The following is an 18819-nucleotide window of genomic DNA, read 5'->3' on the forward strand; positions in this document are numbered from 1 at the left end:
AGTTGAATGATTCATAGGTTGACATTATGGGTCATAGTGGATAGTCAGATTTTTGAAGTTTTGTGGGTGCTGTATAGCTGTGGTCTGTGAATTAGTCTGTTGTAGGTAAGAATAAAGGTTTTCTGAGATTGTGTTGTTTTTTTTCATTTGTAGTAGTACTTTGTTTAGTTGGTATTCACAAATGTTTGTTGAATTTGTGTGTATTGGTTTAAATTTGTTTGTATCTGATAAGATTTATTTGTTTTTTGAATGTACTCATTTGTGTTCATTATAACTATAGCATTGCCTTTCTATTTCTAAAATTTTGAGAATGTTGTCTTGTTTTAGGCTGTTTTATAGAATTAATATATTTCTGTATAAGGTTGCTTTTAGCTTTCCTTTTTATGAAATTATGTTGATATTTTTAACATTTCTTAGTTTTTTATATCATGATATGTTTTCCATTGTTTGTAATATGTATTAAGTCCACTGGTCTTCACATAATCTATATGTGAAATGTATACATTTGGGTTTTTAGTTTATCAGAAACATTTCCTAAAAGCAAATAACTCTCACCTCTTATTTTTCCTTATAGATAGCTCCTTGTGTATATTATCTCAATTTTTATAATTGCAGTAAGCTATCTTTTTGATTATTCAGTATATTTTTGAGGTAATTATTTTTAATTTGTACATCTTTAATTTATCATTAATTTCCTTTCATAATTTTTTCAAAATGAAATTAATTAAACATGTGCTAATTCACCAACTGCAAAAAAAGAAATTAAAACCCTTACTTATTACACTTAAATTTTTTTTTATGTTCTGTTTCCTGAGTAACAAATGTATGAATGAAATTCTATGGTCTAAAGCATTTAGAAGATCAGTTCAGGTACAAAAGCAGTAAGTCTAAGGCTTTATCATGCTTAAAATCAAGTTTTGAATCTTGCAGAGGGTAGAGTCTGTACTGTAGCTTTAAGTTTTACAACAAATAAACAAAACTCTATTCCATCAAATTTTGGAATCAGTTGCATAAACGTCAGGGAAAAGTCATAGTTTGGAGATAAAGTGATACATTGGTGTACAACTTCTCAATCATTTAATTTATTGAAAAATATGATTTGATGAAATGTTTGTTTGAGAATGTTTGCAAAAGAAAGAGACACAAATAAGATCTCTTTTCTTTTAACACGCAAAACATGTGATACATGATCGTGTATTATATCTACATAGTTGAAATAATTTTGCAGTAAACATATCAATTAGTATTTTATATTACATTGAATATTTTGGAGCTCATATTTTGCTTTTTGAGTGGCTTCGCTATTTGAGAATGTACCAGCATTCTCTGTGAAAGGATAGCATAGATACTTGTAATAATGCAATACAAAAGTAATTTGGATTGTCTTCTCTATAGGTCATTAGAGTCTTCAGAAGCTAGGTATGAAGAGCTATCTGGTATAGTTACTCTCTGTCTGATGTATATGCTGCTTTTCAGCTATCCAGAGTGTCCCAAAATCAAAAAATGGGAGAATATCCAAAATCAAGAGTTCTTATTTTCATTCATCATCATCTTTCTTCAATAGGCCTAGCATCTACCTAGTTCTAGCAGTAACTATAATTTTACCATCATTGGATAGACAAAACCATTCTTCACAGCCTTTGACTACTTATTTCATTATTATGCTATGCAGCTCAGATAGCCCTCGTGTAGGCTTTGTGTGAAATTCAAAACAAACAAATTATTCAATATAAAATAGAATACTCTATGTAACTCATGTACACCATCTCATAATGAAAGTAAGTAAACAACTATTAGTAGAAAAAAAAATTATTGATAAATAAAAATGCTGTGTTGGGCTTGCTGCTGAACTTCAGAAAAGTAGCCAAACAAGATAGGGATGGAAGTAGATATATCACTTGATCCAGTTAGTGATTACATTAGCAGACTAAGCCATCTCAACTTCTCATGCAGAATATAATCTATACATAACTGGCTTTCTCACTGGCAAAACAAATAGAACTAGAATTTCTAATTGTAAAATAGTCATAAAAGTAGTATTCTAAAGTTAACTAAGGGAAGAGTATAATGATGAAAGCTTAGATTATATTCAAACATGAAGCTTTTGATAGACAAAAATAAAGTCTAAACAACTGATTTTCTTTCAGATTGTTATTGTGGGATTGTGATGATCGGAGCTACAGCTTTTACATAGAAGTATCAACTGACCAGCAGAACTGGCACTTAGTGGCTGATAGAAAAGACCAGGAATGCAGGTATGTATTGTAACTGTCAAATAACTGATTATTGATGTTTAAGGCTCACATTTTGTTACTACTTTACTATGTTTAGTATAAATGAGCAGAAAAATAAAAAGAATTTTTTTTTTCAAATTTATAACCATTTGTTATTTGCATTAAGTTTAAATCTTGTCTGTTATTATGATGAGCCCCACATTTAGCTCAATAGTAAGTACATCTGAGAGCTTGCACTGTTAAAATATGGATTTTGATACCTGTGGTTAGCATAGCATAGATAGCCTTTAGTGTAGCTTTGTGCTTGATAGCAAACTTTCATTATGAATATTTTGATTCCCCATTATTTTATTCATGAAAAGTAATGGTCTTTAGATTGTACAAAGTATATTTTTATTGCCAGATTAGTGCTGTTAGATTATACAATAATAATAAGAACTGGTATATTTTGTCCTCTTCACTTGTGTCTCCACAATAGGCAGTTGCCCTCCATTCTACAAAGTTTCATCGTTTATGTTATTCATAATGAAAAACAAAAAACAAACTTTCCACTTAAAAATTAGATCTGTATTATGTAATTTTGCTGTTATCAAAATAAAATTGCTAAAACCACTTCAAGAATGAATAGTACTGAATTTTATAAAGTCAAAATAAAACTGTACCTCATTTTTTAGGCAATAAATTCATCTACTTGGATCCAAAATTAAATACTTCAGGAAATGTAAATTGCTTTATCAAAACAGTTACTTAACTGTTCATTTTTGTAATGATAAATACTTAACACATTTAAAAGTAAAAGTGATCAAGTCAATGTAAACTCTGTTCAAACACTGTGCTCAATAACCAAACCAGTAAATGGTTGGATAGACTGAAGGATGAGCATATAGAAATGCTACATTAAAATAAAGAGAAAAAGAAAGTAAGTGCACGTCTAGGCAACCTTATACTTGACAGTTTCAGTTAGGCAAAAGAAAAATATATTATTTAATGCAGCTAATACTTTACACATTTAATTTTAGATTTATAATCTTTTGTTAAAAAATGTTTTTACATTGAATTAAGTGCCCATTCTTTTCAATACCTGTAGTAATTTCTATTGTTGTATACTTTTGATTTGGCTTGTGTTTGGGTTTGTAGAGTTAACTCAGTGACTTATTTTGACCTTGAAACTTTCTGGCTTGCTCACCTGTACCTGGCAGTGGTTAGTGATGACTAGCTGCCTTCTCTCTAGTATTACACTGCTAAATTATTGATGGCTAGCACAAAAAACTCTTGTGTTTCTGGAGAATTAAACAAAACAATCATCGTGTTATACGTATACACTGTGGATGATAAGTGATTGCAACAGAAACAAATGTTTTATTTAGACCTTTCTTATTTTTTCTAGATTCTTTGAGCTAGTAAATTTCAGTGGTGATTTTACTATTATTATCTGTTTAATTATAAACTATACAATCATCGCCACTGCAACTATGACACAAACATTTCTTCAAGTTGGTTTCACTTTAAGTAAAAAAGAAAAATATTATGTGGTTTCTAAAACATAAGTAAGAAATTAAAAGTTGTATACAGTATTCAGTTACTTTATTGTATTTAACAAACTGGAAACTCTAATAACATTAATTTTTTTTATTTCTAGAAACATTCATTTGAGAATAAAATCTAATCACACTTAAGAAGTTATGATTTTATATTGGCCTTAAGTGATAACTAAGTCATGTTAAAAATGTGCTTTATGAAGGTATTTGATGAGACTTACATTTAACTTGACTAAATTTACATTTGAAATCTTTTGTTATGTAGTTTGAAGGATAATTTTTTGTTCACCATTCCAGATCATGGCAAACTGTTTATTTTCAAAAACAGCCTGTTGTTTTCATCAGAATTGTGGGAACTCATAATACTGCAAACGAGGTTAGTATTTCATATGTATGAATAATTAACCTGTTGTTAAGTTTTAAATGCAGTACTTAATATAATAAAGAAACTTACCCACTACTGAAACTAGAAAATGTTTGAACGTGCAGAATTTGTTCTCATAAAATTACTATGCACATTGAAAATTCAGCTTTTCTATTATATATACATATTTGTGTGTTTGTATATGTTTACAGAAAAACATATTATGTAAAAAAGTTTAGAAGCCTTAACACTTTGTTGAAGCCCATGCTGCTATATTGGGTTATGCTTTGTCCTATTACTGTGTATCTTGACAATAGCCTTGCAGTTAAGGACACCTGCAAAAAGGAACAAGAGGGGGAATTTGCCCCCTTTATTTCTCACATATTGTACATGTTATGATGTAAACTTATCATTGTCATTAAACAGAATATTTTTAGTAATTTTATTAAAACAATAAATTTGTGTTTGCAATTAAGCACCGATAAAAAATATTCTTTTAGTCTGTTAACTTACACTGTCAAACCTGATCATCCATTTAACTCTGTTCCAAACACCGACTTTATAACCATTTTGTGTTTGTTATAGTTCTCATGTTATAACTTTTAAATTAGTAAGCATATTTTCACAAAAGTTCACAGATTATCAGTAAACATTACAAGGATGTCATATGCAAAATATCAGATTTCTTTATAATGTTTTAATCACCATACAAAATTAGGAAATAAATATAAATTATGCTTTTTTTCATTTTAGAATTACTATAAATTGTTATGCAAAAATACAAATATTTAGTCCAAGTAGTTTGAATATCATAAAATTATATACAATAAACATTAATTATTTTTATTATATTGACCTTCCATTCGTGCCTGGCTGACATTACAGAACTTGCAATCACATAGCATATGTGGACTCATGTTACCATATCCAAGAGTATAAAACTGGCCTATACAAAGTGAGCTAGCTGTCTTTGTTGTGTTCTAGTGGGCCAGAATTTTGTAAAACAGTCATATTTTGGTTATAATACATTGCGTATACACATACATTATTACTATATACAAATAAGCTTTTAAATTCAGTTATTTTTCACAAGGCGCAGTATGGCCAGGTGGTTAAGGCACTCGACTCGTAATCTGAGGGTTGCAGGTTCAAATCCCCATCACACCAAACATGTTTACCCTTTCAGCCATGGGGCCATTATAATGTGATGGTTAATCCCACTATTTATTGGTAAAAGAGTAGCCCAAGAGTTGGCGGTGAGTGGTAATGACTAGCTGCCTTCCCTCTAGTCTTACACTGCTAAGTTAGGGACGGCTAGCACAGATAGCCTTCATATAGCTTTGTACGAAATTCAAATAAACCAAGTTTATTTTTCACAAAATATAGAACACCAAATAAAGAAGTATAGCAAACAATTATATCTTCTAGTTATGAACGTTGTACTTATTTGCTGCTTGCTTAAGGTTGGTAAGCTTTATCAAATTTTGCACATGAGAACATGAAACAATCTTTTTTTTTTTCGGGGGGAGGGTTATATATACATTTTTAAATAACCAAAAATCATAAAATATCAGTGCTACAGAATTCCTCTATAATTTATTAAGCTTAGAATCAAAGCTCTATTTGGGTTTTAAAAAAATATATGAAATTTGAGCATGCCAGTTAGAATGTAGCATGAAAAGAACAAATTTGCATCCAAATACATTGGAAGGTCTGAAAAAGCCATCAGGGGGGACGTTCTGAACTTTCAGTTGGTTATGCACATATCCTTGGACAACATAGGTGTACGTAAGCAAGTATTTTCAAAAATTGAAGAGATGGGCAGGACTACCTTGGTTGATTCAATAAATATATTAATATCTCGAAACATAGAAAGATAGGAGGTCCTTGTTTTATGTTCTAGCTTATCAATGTCAGTAATTTGACTGTCTAGTTTGCCATAAACTACAGACTTTGCATTTGGACATCACAAACATCTAATTTAAATCAGTACTATATTCAACATGCCACATGATACACATTTATCAGTATTTAGGTGTGTTTTTTTCATATATTTACTTTTGAATTACAAATTTACTAATCTACAATGCTAAAATTAAAATTATAATCTACAATTTGATACCAAACATATTAAAATACCTTCATAAAATAGTAGTCAACAAATGCAATACCACAGCCTTTGACCCGTGACTCATGTTGACAGGGTTAATGTTTTACCCCCATTCCCCTGAAAATATTGCTGTTTCTACCTATACTTGCAATATAGCTCCATTACAAATATCTCTATTCAAAGGCTTTCCTGTCCAAAGCAATCCTCCTAGAGGCTTTTGATGAGCCATTTAGTATTTGAGGACAACAGTTTTCTAGCATGTATTTCAACATTCCGAATGCATTTCGAAACTTTACAATTATGTCTTCATATGAAATAGGATGAATATCCATTCATTGTTTATGTGCTTGAGGTATGCAACAGTTGAATATAAATACTGTGAAAATACCTTGTGTTCCCATCAATTATATTGTTTTTTCCAGACAAAGATCTTCTGCATTACGGTGTGTATATTTTTGCTTGGATTAATGTTTTAGCTTTTGATGCTAACCTTTATATTAGTGGAATCTTGAATGTTGTGAGATACTTTGTTTTTCATGGCCAAGATAGAACTTGTTACAGGTCTCTTCTTTCTTTTTAATGTCCTGGTGCTCTAAATTTCCTTTGTTATCTAATGATATTAAGTACAAGAGTTACTTCCATCTTAGGTTTCTAAAACCCAGATCTAAACATGCATTTATGATCTGAGCGAAAACATATTTTTCATCACAAAGGGCAGTTGCATACACTTCTCAAAAGCAACGTTTTTTTATATATATATCATATTACACTAACTACAAAATGGAATACAACATCAAAATATAGTACTGATACATTCTGTTCCACTTCATCTTCATATCAGCTGTGGTTGAGAAGTGACTTGCTGATTTTTAATGTAATGTATTAAATCTTCTGTGTGAAATGTAGAAAGAAGAAAAAGGAAGGTAGGGGCAAGTGTTGCCATGTAGTATCCATCCAACAGTTTAAATTTAACTGTATGTAGCTTTGTACCCAACACAAACCAAATTTAATAGTAACATTTTAATAAATTGGATAGTTAGAAAAATCAAAAATAGTAATAACAGAAACCCATAAATTTGATTAATCGATTATTTTTGTGACAAATGATATAACCTAAACTTTGATAAATCAGTTGTTGAAATAACCAGAAACACAAATTTCAATTTATTGATTAGTTTACATAATGTTAATGGATCTAATTGCTTCTCGTAGGTTATTGATTAGATTAGTCAACTGTACCTTTGTGTATGTATTTCTATATGTGCATTTTGAAAATGATATATTGATTTTTTTGTTGTATTTTTTCACTGTTGCTTCCTTTAATAATGTTGAGAAATTTAAAGAAAATATTTTGTATGTTACAGCTTCAAAATTTCAAATGCAAATGAACTTGCATAAACAGTGTATTTTACTTTTTTCTTGTCAATGATGTACAAGTTGAATATTATGAATATTATTTAATTTGTGATAAAATTTGTATTACATAAGACATGATATTATGATCAAGTTCTATTTGATTTAAAGTAAATTTGCATTTTTACACCCTTAAATAAAGGTTCACTTTGATACTTTCTGTAAAAATATTTTGTTAATATAAAGCAGTAAGAGCATACTAAACTAGTATGTTTGTAATTATCAAGGTTAACAGCCTATATGACAGAAAATATACAACCAAAGCATAGAATACAGATTTGGTGTCTATATATAGTAAAGTAAGTTATTAATAACTAAAGTTTGGGTAATCATTTTCACTAACTGCCATGATATCAGTAAATATCCTGAGTTCCACAGCTGTATTGTAAATAATACAACTAGTATGATTATGCATTTTTTTTGTTTCTTTGTAATAAAACAGTTTAAACTTACAAAATTTTCCATGTTGTAAATTATTTGTCTTCTGAGGAAGTTAACACTAGACATTCAATGGAGTACATGAATGGCTTTAGCTCTGTTTGTCATTAATTATAACAAATGTGTTTTTGCTCAGCGTAAGGCATTTATGTTTTACTAATTACTTGCATGATATAGTACATGTCTTTTCAAGTTGCTTTGAAACATTTCTCCTGCAGGTCTTCCATTGTGTCCACTTTGAATGTCCTGCACAGGTACCACTATCTTCTGATGCAGTAAGTTCACCTGAAAGTGAAACAGTAGAGTCTGAAGACCAGATAACAGATGAAACCAGTAAATCATGGCTTGTGACTTCTGCAAAAACAAGCGAATCTTCTCACTCCTTTGTGTGAGACAGTGAAGTGTTTTTAGAAATAAATTTCTTGTACAATAGTGTCTCAATTTTTTCTACTGCATCCATATACAAAGATAGGACTGACTAGTTAATACGTTTGTCAACTAAGTACGTGGAAATGATGGAGTTTGTGCCTAAACTCATCTTTTGTATAAATCCCTTAGCTCCGTGTACGTGTAGTTGTGTGTAACAATAGATGATAAATTTTCTTACATATAATGTTTTGTGCAGTTAGAATGGTGTCTTTTTTTTCTTTTTACCTCCTAAAAGAAATCTCATAATTTGTTCATTATTAATTTATTATAAAAATGTTTCTTGTTGTATGTATTGTCTGATTTGTTTGAATAATTCAACATAAAATATAATGAGAAAACCATATGTTTATAATCTGTTTTTGAAAGTAATTCTTTAGAAACTTTCATTTTTCAATTGGATGGCCAGTTGCTTAAGACGTTTTATATCCAAACTACTGTTAGAACTAATTCTAACAAAACTACTTTTATGTAAGGATTATAAATCTTTTATATCATAACAACTTGAGATAGTGTGCAATTGTAGACTATGCAACAAAAATTTTGGAAATGCATAACATTAGCTTCTTTCTAGAATGCTATTATTGTATATCCATTTCTAATTTTGCATATTCACACAACAGACTTGTGTTAAATTTATCATTCAAAATAGAAATAATAATTGTTTTAGACAGTAAGAAATATTAGTTACATTGTCATGCATTAAAATCCAAGTGTTACCTCCAACAATTCTAGATTCTAGTAGTTCATGAAACATTTTCTATAAACAAAGAAATACTATAGTTAAATACTAATTTAATGCTAATATGTTTCTAAAATCTATTTAAATGATTATTTTGTGATATGTTTCTGAAACTTGTTCATAACTATTTGTTGTTTTTTTGGTATAACATCTGTTACTCAAGTACAGTTAGTTTTCTTTAGTCCCACAGTTAATACCATCTGCTCAGCAAGAGCATATGTTCTTTTTACATTGGACAGTGTTGTGGGATGTAAGTGGCACAACCATTTTTTCAGTATAAATAAGAGTTGTCAGTTTTAATTGATTATGCTTCAAATAGTTTTAAGCATAGTAATGATGATATGCTGTAATATTATTCATTGTTTTAGCTCATCCAGTGCTTTATATTAGAAAAGTATTTGCAATTTGAAGTTTTGATGTAAATAAAAACGTGTGAAATGTCTTGGTTCACACCCAGCTCCGTAATTACGAGCATCTGATTTGTTTTTCTTTCACATATTTATTCAACAACATCAATACATTTTAAATATTGTTTTTAAATTATAAATTATTGAGATGATTATGCAACTTTGTAAATTTACAGCCAAACTTGGTTTTTGTTTACTTGTTAAAAGACATAAAAATCCATAATCTGTGATGTTTTTGAAGTAGGATAAAAATTATTTATAGCTTTTCAAAGAGAGCTCCAGTAGAGTTTCTCATTATTATAATAACAAGAAGTTTACTTTTCATACAAAATGTTGAAAATTATTTCAGAACAGAAACAATAACAATCATTTTACTTGGGTTGTTTTTAAAAAATAACAATGCCATTTACCTGAGATATTATTGAAGATCCTTCTTCTTTCATTAAAAATGATCTACAGAAATATTTCCCACATCAGCCCTTTATAAAAACAAGTGTTGTGTTGTTTTGGAAGTTAAATTACAAGATCAGGTGTAAAGACAGAACAATTTTTTGTTAATGCAGACATACAAGAGACTGGTAATAGTCCATAAGTGGTAGGGCTGTAAATTAAAAGAAATTATTTAATTCTAAGTAGAAATAAAATAAACTATATTTGATAAAAATATAAAAATGGGGTTAAATTGAAATAAAAAACTATATTGTTTCCTAACCAGCAATAGTCTCGCCATAGGGTAGGTCAAAATGCAGGTCATGTCTTTTTAGATAGTTATATTCAAAACTTAAACTACTTTATTATAATGTTATGCAAATAAAATTGACGTAAAAATATAGAAAATAAATCAAGTTTTACTTTTATAGAAGTTTTAAGTTTTTAATTTATAAGAAAATACCTTTAAAGAATTCTGTATCTTCTCTAGTATGTGAATTACGATGTTTGTTCTCTATATCTTCCCTCTTTTCTAATTTATTTACTACTTTTTCAGAATTATGGAATTTAATGTGAATTATTTATGATAATATTAGGTATTACTCAAATCATAATTTTTATCACTGTCAACTGTTTTTTCTGTGGAGACATAAACCTACTTGTCACGCCACATCCCATCTTTCACAAATTACCGATAATTCTATAATGATGAAACACGATTGTTTCATGTAAAAAAAAACATTTTTCCAAACAAAACAAAAATGAATAAAAATGGTACATGTTGTCGTGAACTTCTGTCAATGGCCAATTTATTTCATTTCCAAACAGAAACTGATTGCAAAGTCCAGATAACTGCACTGAAAGTATCACCAAAGTTTTTGTAACAAAGACCTAACTTTGCTCGTAACTGTATGAAGTTTAAGCTCTTCATACATATCCCAAAATGTCATTTCAGGAGACAAGTTTCATTATCCAAAAAGTAAAGCACAAGTTCATAGCATCTCTGCATTTGTCCATCATGCCAGTAATTTTTTCTAAAAAAATCAAAAATTTCTCTATTGTCCATGTGCAGCAACAAACACACCCACCTTGTCCTGACAGTGAGTGACCACTTAAGGAAAAGATAACATAATTCATAGCTGGGTATATTCTTATTGGCTTGGTTGCACGAGTTCCCAAACTTGCAGAGCTGCACATCAGGAAGAAAAAACATTGTGGAGTCTTAATAAAAAAACACTAAAAATAGAAACAATGTGCCATTAGCACCAGATAAAGTTTACTTCAGGCTCTTAGAATATAAATTTATTACAAATATCCGTATTTAAAGAAAAATTTTACTTCTGCTCACTTGTTCAGATATTTCTGCTTGCAAAATTCATATCAATAAAAGTACGGTGTACGTATTTATTTATTAGTGGCTTGGATGGGCTTGCTTTTGTTCACAAAATAGTTTAGTATTTGGAGTTATTGTTGTTACTTGTAAGCACAAATAATCTTCAATATTTAATCTATTTCTAAATTTGGCCTTCGTAGCTGTATACATTGAAAATGTTTGCTCACAAATATATGTTGTTGGAAAACGCATCAGTATTTTCAAAGCTCCGTTACTTATTTCAGCGTATTCCATGGCCATTTGAATCTAAAATTGTGTAATTTATTCCTGCTGAAATTTTGTTTTTAGGATGTAATCAGTTAAAATTTCTATAGGCTGTTCCTTCTCTGTCAAAGGCAATCGTTGGTACTTGCAGAGTCGGCAAAGGAATTTTGAATCCAAAGTAATTTTTCTAAATGAGGAGAGAAGTACTCCCTAATAGTTGTGCATATATCACTGCAAGACTGAAACTTTTGCATCTTCACTTAAGAAACTTTCATTCATAAGTAAAAAAAAACACTGAGATTTTTGAAGCAATCAAGTTCTTCCATAAGTACACATTCACCCCAAAGTTTTAGCTTATATTGAAGCGCTTCCATTTTACTCTGAGCTTTGAAGTACGTCACCCTGGTATCCTGTATTGTAATATTCACTTCATTTAGATCAGGGGTCACCAAACTTTTTTCACAGGGGGCCAGATTACTTGTGGAATGAGAAGCACGGGCCACATGATCATTGTGTTCAATACTCATAAGCTAAAACGAAAGCTCTCTGTAAAAGACTTAACACTAAGTTTAGGATGCCACATTAGCCATGTGGGAATAGCATGCAATACACACATATAATAAAAAACAAACAGAAATACAACCAACATTTTTATTAATCAAAAGGTTATCAAAGAAGGTGACATTAGCAAAAACATTTGTCACATCGCACATAGTGGGTTTGAATTTCACTAAGCCGCAAAAAAGTTAGTGAGATTTATGAAATTGGCGTTTGGCTTTGAAAATATCTTCAATGTTCGGTTTTGAATTGCTGCATCCAATCATTAGAATTGCTTTCAAATGTTCATCAGTCAACCTTGATCGATGTACCGACTTCACATACTTCATTTTTGAAAATGCTTGTTCACAGACATAAGTTGTTCCGAACACTGATGCCATACTAGATACGAACTGCTTCAGCTCTGGAAAATCATCTTCAGGTATGCAGCTGTAAAATTTAATAAGTTGTTCCTCTCTGTGTTTTGCTTTTAACAAATCATTTCCTTGCAAATCGATGACCTCCAGCTGAAGTTCCACTGGCGCGTCATCAATGGCACAATCAAAAGGATTCTGAAAAAGGAGAATGTCACTTTCGATTCTGTCGAGATCCGAAAATATCTCTAAAAATGCTTATTTAAATCACCAATAATCTTTTTCTGAAACTTCAAGTTGACATCTGTGATTCCAACATAAAACTCATTGAAACACTGATAATGAGAGAGGTTTCCTCCTTCCAAATGTGCTTCGAACAATGACAGTTTTCTCCGAAATCCTTTAATGATTCTATAGAGATCACAGACAAGTTTTATTTTTCCCCTGAAGTTTCAAGTTCAATTCATTCATGTGGGATGTGATGTCAACCAAAAATGACAACTTTGACAACCAGGTTGGATCCGACAGAAGTGGATCGGCTCTATATTTCTAGATAAGAAATATATCTATTTCTCTTCTCAGTTTATAAAAACGAGACAAGACTTTATCGCAGCTGAGCCACCTCACCGCCGTGTGATAAGGTAAGTCAAAGAAATCCGAATCAATTTCTTCAAGAAACGCCTCGAACTGGCGATGATTAATTGCATGACCCCGAATGAAATTCACTGCAGAAATGACTGGTTTCAGTACGCAAGAAATATCTAAGTCTTTTCCACAGAGTGATTGCTGATGTATGATGCAGTGTATGAACAGAGTTTGGGAATTGAAAATCTTCCAACTGTTTCCTGATCAGCCCCACCAGACCCTTCTTTACTTCAGCCATGTTTCTCCTCCATCAACTGTTACACCTCTAATTTGATTCTAATGAAGATTATAGTCTTGCAAAGTTTTATTCCATGAAAATGTCTTCTCCAGTTGTTCTTCCGTGCATGCTGCAAACTGATGCCAACTCTTCCGTGATCTGAAAGTTCAAATTAACTCCACGAATGAACACGAGAAATTGTGACGTACTCGAGAGATCAGTAGACTCATCCAGTGCCAGAGAATACCATAGTTCTAACTTTTTGGCGTATCTGTAATGCAATGTTCTCTCCAAGTTCTTCTGCTCTCCGTACAACTGAAGTTGCTGAAAGGCTGATACTTTCAAAGAACTTGGCTTTTCCAGGACGTAGCTCATTTGCTGCTTCTATCATACACTCTTTGATGAAGTTGCTGTCAGTAAAAGATTTTCCTCGCTCTGCCATCCTATGCACTATTTTGTAACTTGTACGAGTGACAGATTCATTTTCAGCAAACTTTCTCGTGAAGAGATACTTTTGAGATTGAAAAACACGTTTCATGGATTCAAATTTCTCAGAAAGGAACTTTCCTGAAAATTTCAAATACGTTGATAGATGTTTTGTTTCATAGTGACGCCGAAGATTGTACTCTTTCAAAACGGCAACACTTTTGGTTCATATCACACAAGTAGCTTTCTGGTTTTTTGTTTCCACAAAGAAACACTTTTCTCCCCATTTTTCACTGAAAGCACGACACTCAGAGTCCACTTTTCATCTTTTAAAAGCAGCCATAACGATGGGTGAAAAAAAACAGGATCTGAAAATGAAAAACACAGAACGCTGTGAGAAAAGTATTGTACTGGTCCAAGAACGCACAAACAAAATATATTGAAACGTACGTTTGCCACGACACTTACCTAAGACCGAGTTACGAAAAGCACATAACCCGACTATTAGGAGAAATGAGCTTGCTGAAGCGGTAATCTCAGGCCGCTGAATTTACAAGACGAGTCGATAGGACGAGGGTTAAGTCTGTACTTGTTTTCGAAATCCTAATGCTTTCATAGATACGTGCCTCGATATGAATAAACGGGCAGCAAGGACGAAAGAAGAATTTTTCTATTGGTTAAAAATGCGCGTGACAGCCTTGTTTCTTTTTATCATAACGTCTCGTGTTTGCCAGCTTAAAGCGACCATCGGTGTGATTTATTTTGTTATGACAATCGGACATTTGATGAAATGTCACTTTTTATTTCCAAGCGGCTAGTTGCTGGCGGGCCGGACAAAAGGACCTCGAAGGTCGTGTCCAGCCCGCGGGCCACAGTTTGGTGACCCCTGATTTAGATAGACAAATACGTCTGAAAGGTAAGCCAATCTCTGTATCCAGCATTTGTCCCTTAATTTGTATGCAAGTTCAAAATGGCATTCAGATGAAAAGAAACTTATCTCCTCACGCAGTTCGTAAAACCGAACAAGCACTCTTCCCCGAGAAAGCCATCTTCAGTATAAAGCAGCAAATGTTTAGGCAAACTTCCCACATCCTCAAAAGTAAACTGAAGATCCTCGCATTAAGTGATCTTGGTTTTATAAAATTAACTATTTTTATGACAGCAACCAATACCTCTTTTAAGTCTTCTGGCTTTCACTTCATTGCAAGTGCATGACTATGAAGACAGCAGTGGATACTCTCGATGTCCAGGTTTTTTCTTTTTTTTATGCATGCCACTGTGTCTGAAAATTTTCCAACCATAGCTACAGCCATTGGATATCATGTTATTCCATAAATGAATCAATCAATTTAAATATTTCTTCGCCTGTTGTTTGAGTAGGCAAAGGTTTGCAAATTAGCACGTCTTCTTCAAAACTAGCTTCGTGAATATCACAAACAAACACAAGCAACATCGCATAAATTGCAACATCTGTTGATTTATCCATTTGAAGCGAAAACGTTGGACTGCGTTCACTCATATTATTACCTCCGTTCAGTGGCGGCGCCAAGGGGGGCTTGAGTCCCCCAAAATGAGCCAAGCCCCCTCAGCCCCCCCCCAATATTTTTACCTACATATATTCACAAAATATGGAAAACGCAATCGTCGTTGTTGCTTAACAATTAACATCAAAGAGACATAGATCTGTAGAACTCAACGTCTTCATTAAGATGAAAGATAGTTAGCCTGATAGTGACCTTAACTTTTCCTTGGAGTGTATTAACTTCACATGGGATAATTCGTTTCTGTTATGTAAACTATGTCTTTATGTTATATTTCTTTTGATTTGTAGCTTTACTCTTAATGGTATATTAAATGTTCAATTTAAGCTGATCTTGATTTTCTTTATTATTATGTATTACCCTGTGTGGAGCTTAGATGAGCTTTCTCTTTTACATATACGCATATTTTCATAAACAGATTATTTCTAATTTGTAATAATGAATTATTAATCAGAGTATGAGTTTCCAATGAAAACTGCATTGAAAACACAGTTCAAAATAGCACACCTTTCTGAAATGTACCTTGGTACATTATTATAATTTACCATCTATACTTCATATTAATGGCATTTTGGGAAGCCCCACCACAGTTTACCTCAGCCCCCCCCCCTCAGTCCCCCCAACGAAAATATCCTGGCGTCGCCACTGAGTCTGAAATTAAATGCTCAACATATCTTCATTAAAATTATTGTGTTCCATGTTATAAGACTTAGTATCTGTTTCTTGTATTTATTAGTTGATTCTGATGTGTTGGTTATTTCATCTGGATGATCCTTCATTTTTAGTAATGCAAAAACGGATATTTTGTTTAAAAATCTTTAAATTGTGATTGGCTTTGGTTTATTTCTTTTCTCTCACCAATGTTACATATGTGGGAACTTCATTAAGATACATTTTTTATAGTTTTAACTTTGTCCCTTTTCGTCTAGACTACAGTAAGTCCTCCAAATATTTTCTGAAGTGTTATTCTCATAGGGTCAGATTGTCATTGTTTGTTTGTTTTGGAATTTCGCACAAAGCTACTCGAGGGCTATCTGTGCTAGCCGTCCCTAATTTAGCAGTGTAAGACTAGAGGGAAGGCAGCTAGTCATCACCATCCACCGCCAACTCTTGGGCTACTCTTTTACCAACGAATAGTGGGATTGACCGTCACATTATACACCCCCACGGCTGGGAGGGCGAGCATGTTTAGCGCGACGCGGGCGCGAACCCGCGACCCTCGGATTACGCGTCGCACGCCTTACGCGCTAGGCCATGCCGGGCCTTCTCAGATTGTCATTATTATCCAGGTATTTGCTCCATGAAAATCTTTAGAAATTTGTGGTTGATGAAAATTACACATTTTTATTCATGTGCCTAAATACAATGTTAACAAGGCTTTTTAATAAAATGTGCTTGAAAATGACTAAGAAATGCATGTTGTTAATTAGAGTAGAGAAAATGTAACTTTACTTTAGGTGCTGTACATGGATAAACTTCATGTGATATTTTTCAAAAATCTACAAGTATTGTCAATACAGTATGTTCCAGAAATTTTACGCAGAGAATAAAATGACTGTGGACAGTAAACATTACATGAATAAACATAAATGTAACAAGCAAAATTTTTACTTGTACAATACAACATTAAAGTATACTGAGATTTCTTCAAAAGTGGGTTGGTATGCATATCAGTAAGGAAAATTTTTTGATTTGGATTCCAGAAAAACAAACATTTTTCAACAGGATAACTGGAAAAAGCAAGACTGCATAAGATCAATAGAGGGACAATAATTATAATGAAACCATAATTTTGTATCAGACCAATATCATAGTGCAATGTAATCAAGAAGCATTTCCATGATGGATAATCAAGAAAGATAGACCCAAACTCATATTAACTTGTACAAGGTTCTATACTAACCAGAGAGACATGATATAAACCCATAGAACAATCTTTGTGGTATATAACCTTTGTTAAGCTGGAACTGTGTGCAAGCATCTGAACTTTGTACTATATACAAAATGTCTGTACAATAGTTTAGAAACTATGCATCAGAAGATACATAAATTAATATTTATTCATTGTAATTATAGAAAGATGAAATTTACTTATCTTTTCATTCATTGTAAGCATTATGAAGCTTATCTGCCAAAAATAAAAAACAACTTTGAAATATCTGTTTTTTTTATTATTGGGACTATAAGTGATAATCAAACACTGGTTTAGTAATGTATACATCCATTTAACTGTGGTTTCTCTAAGGTACATGGGATTCATCTTAATATAATACTATCTTAAACAAGAAGTCAAGTGAAAGATAGAGGTACCACATTTTCAGTTTGTCTTTTTTTTTACTGGTTTAATTGTTATTTTGAAAATAGTTAAATGGCAGAAGAAACATTGAAAAGTAATATTGTGGGAAGAGGTGGGCTGTTGATATCTGGAGTCTACTTAAGGCTCCAGATCAGTGGTGCACAAACTTTTTGAACCAGGGACCACAAACAGACTTCTCGTAACCGTTGGGGGCCACAAAAAAGTGAAGATTAAAATCGTCCACAGTTGTTTCACACAAGATGGACATCACATTTAAGAACACACAAATAACGATTACATCAAAGAGTTTGCACATTATTCTAAGAAATATTATGATACGTCAACTGTCACAAAGTCAGTGCGATGGATGGTGCTGCATGTCATCTACGAGCTTAGAAATGTCCGGCTTGATGTTTGACGTTGAAAGACGCAAGACTATTTCCAGATGATCATCAATCAGCTGATTGCGAGTGTTGTTTTTGTTCAGTTTCATGTGTGAGATATACTGTTCGCAGCAGTATGTGCTGCCAAACATGCTGGTGTGGACAAGTGCATTCTCTTTCAGATTATCAAATGTATCAGGCAACGTTTTGTAGAAGTCAAGCAAACTGTTTTCTCGGTAAATAGCATGCAGTTCATCAGATGCCTGGAGATCAGTAAGTTTGAGCTGATATTCTGCTAACAAGCCATCCACTGACACACTGAATGGATCAGCAAAAAAGTTTCATCAACAATCTGCATTGGTCAAAGTCATAAAACCGTGAGTTGAAGAATTGAATCAAGATATCTAGCTTCCCAACATAAACGTGTGTGTCAATGTCCTGATTCTTTTGTAACTGTGACTGAAAAGTGGGAAAGTGCACGAAGTTGCCTGATACTGCTTGCTGCCGGAACAACTGCATTTTTTTCCTGAAAGCTGAAACGTGATTTGCAAGCTGACAGACAAGCTGATTTTTGCTTTGCAACTTCAAATTTAGATCCTTCAAGTGTTGTGTCATGTCGACCAGAAAGGTCAAATCAGCTTGCCATGCTGGATCAGTCATGGAAATCACTTCTGTGTCTTTGTTCTTGCTTCTGAAGAATTC

General features: G+C 32.3%; 1 protein-coding gene and 1 long non-coding RNA gene across 11 annotated transcripts in view; one reads left to right on the plus strand and one right to left on the minus strand.

The window, feature by feature from the left end:
- The window catches only part of BTBD9 (BTB (POZ) domain containing 9), a 67978-nt gene extending 58248 nt beyond the window's left edge, over positions 1 to 9730 (plus strand). For all 9 annotated transcript variants that reach the window (XM_076504177.1, XM_076504178.1, XM_076504181.1 and 6 more), the window contains 3 exons: positions 2148 to 2255; positions 4070 to 4148; positions 8316 to 9730. In XM_076504177.1, the coding sequence (XP_076360292.1) occupies positions 2148 to 2255; positions 4070 to 4148; positions 8316 to 8489 (361 nt within the window). In that variant the 3' untranslated portion in view covers positions 8490 to 9730. The remainder of the gene's footprint in view (positions 1 to 2147; positions 2256 to 4069; positions 4149 to 8315) is intronic.
- LOC143252285 (uncharacterized) overlaps positions 8266 to 18819 on the minus strand; it is a 29407-nt gene continuing 18853 nt past the window's right edge. Inside the window, exons 2-3 of one of the 2 annotated variants that reach the window (XR_013028925.1) lie at positions 10083 to 10273; positions 8266 to 8382 (exon numbers count right to left, since the gene is read on the minus strand). This is a non-coding gene — a long non-coding RNA (uncharacterized LOC143252285). The remainder of the gene's footprint in view (positions 8383 to 10082; positions 10274 to 18819) is intronic. The other variant, XR_013028926.1, reaches the window with a different exon arrangement.

This window comes from Tachypleus tridentatus, chromosome 6 (genome assembly GCF_004210375.1).
Source record: "Tachypleus tridentatus isolate NWPU-2018 chromosome 6, ASM421037v1, whole genome shotgun sequence".
NCBI lineage: Eukaryota > Metazoa > Arthropoda > Merostomata > Xiphosura > Limulidae > Tachypleus > Tachypleus tridentatus.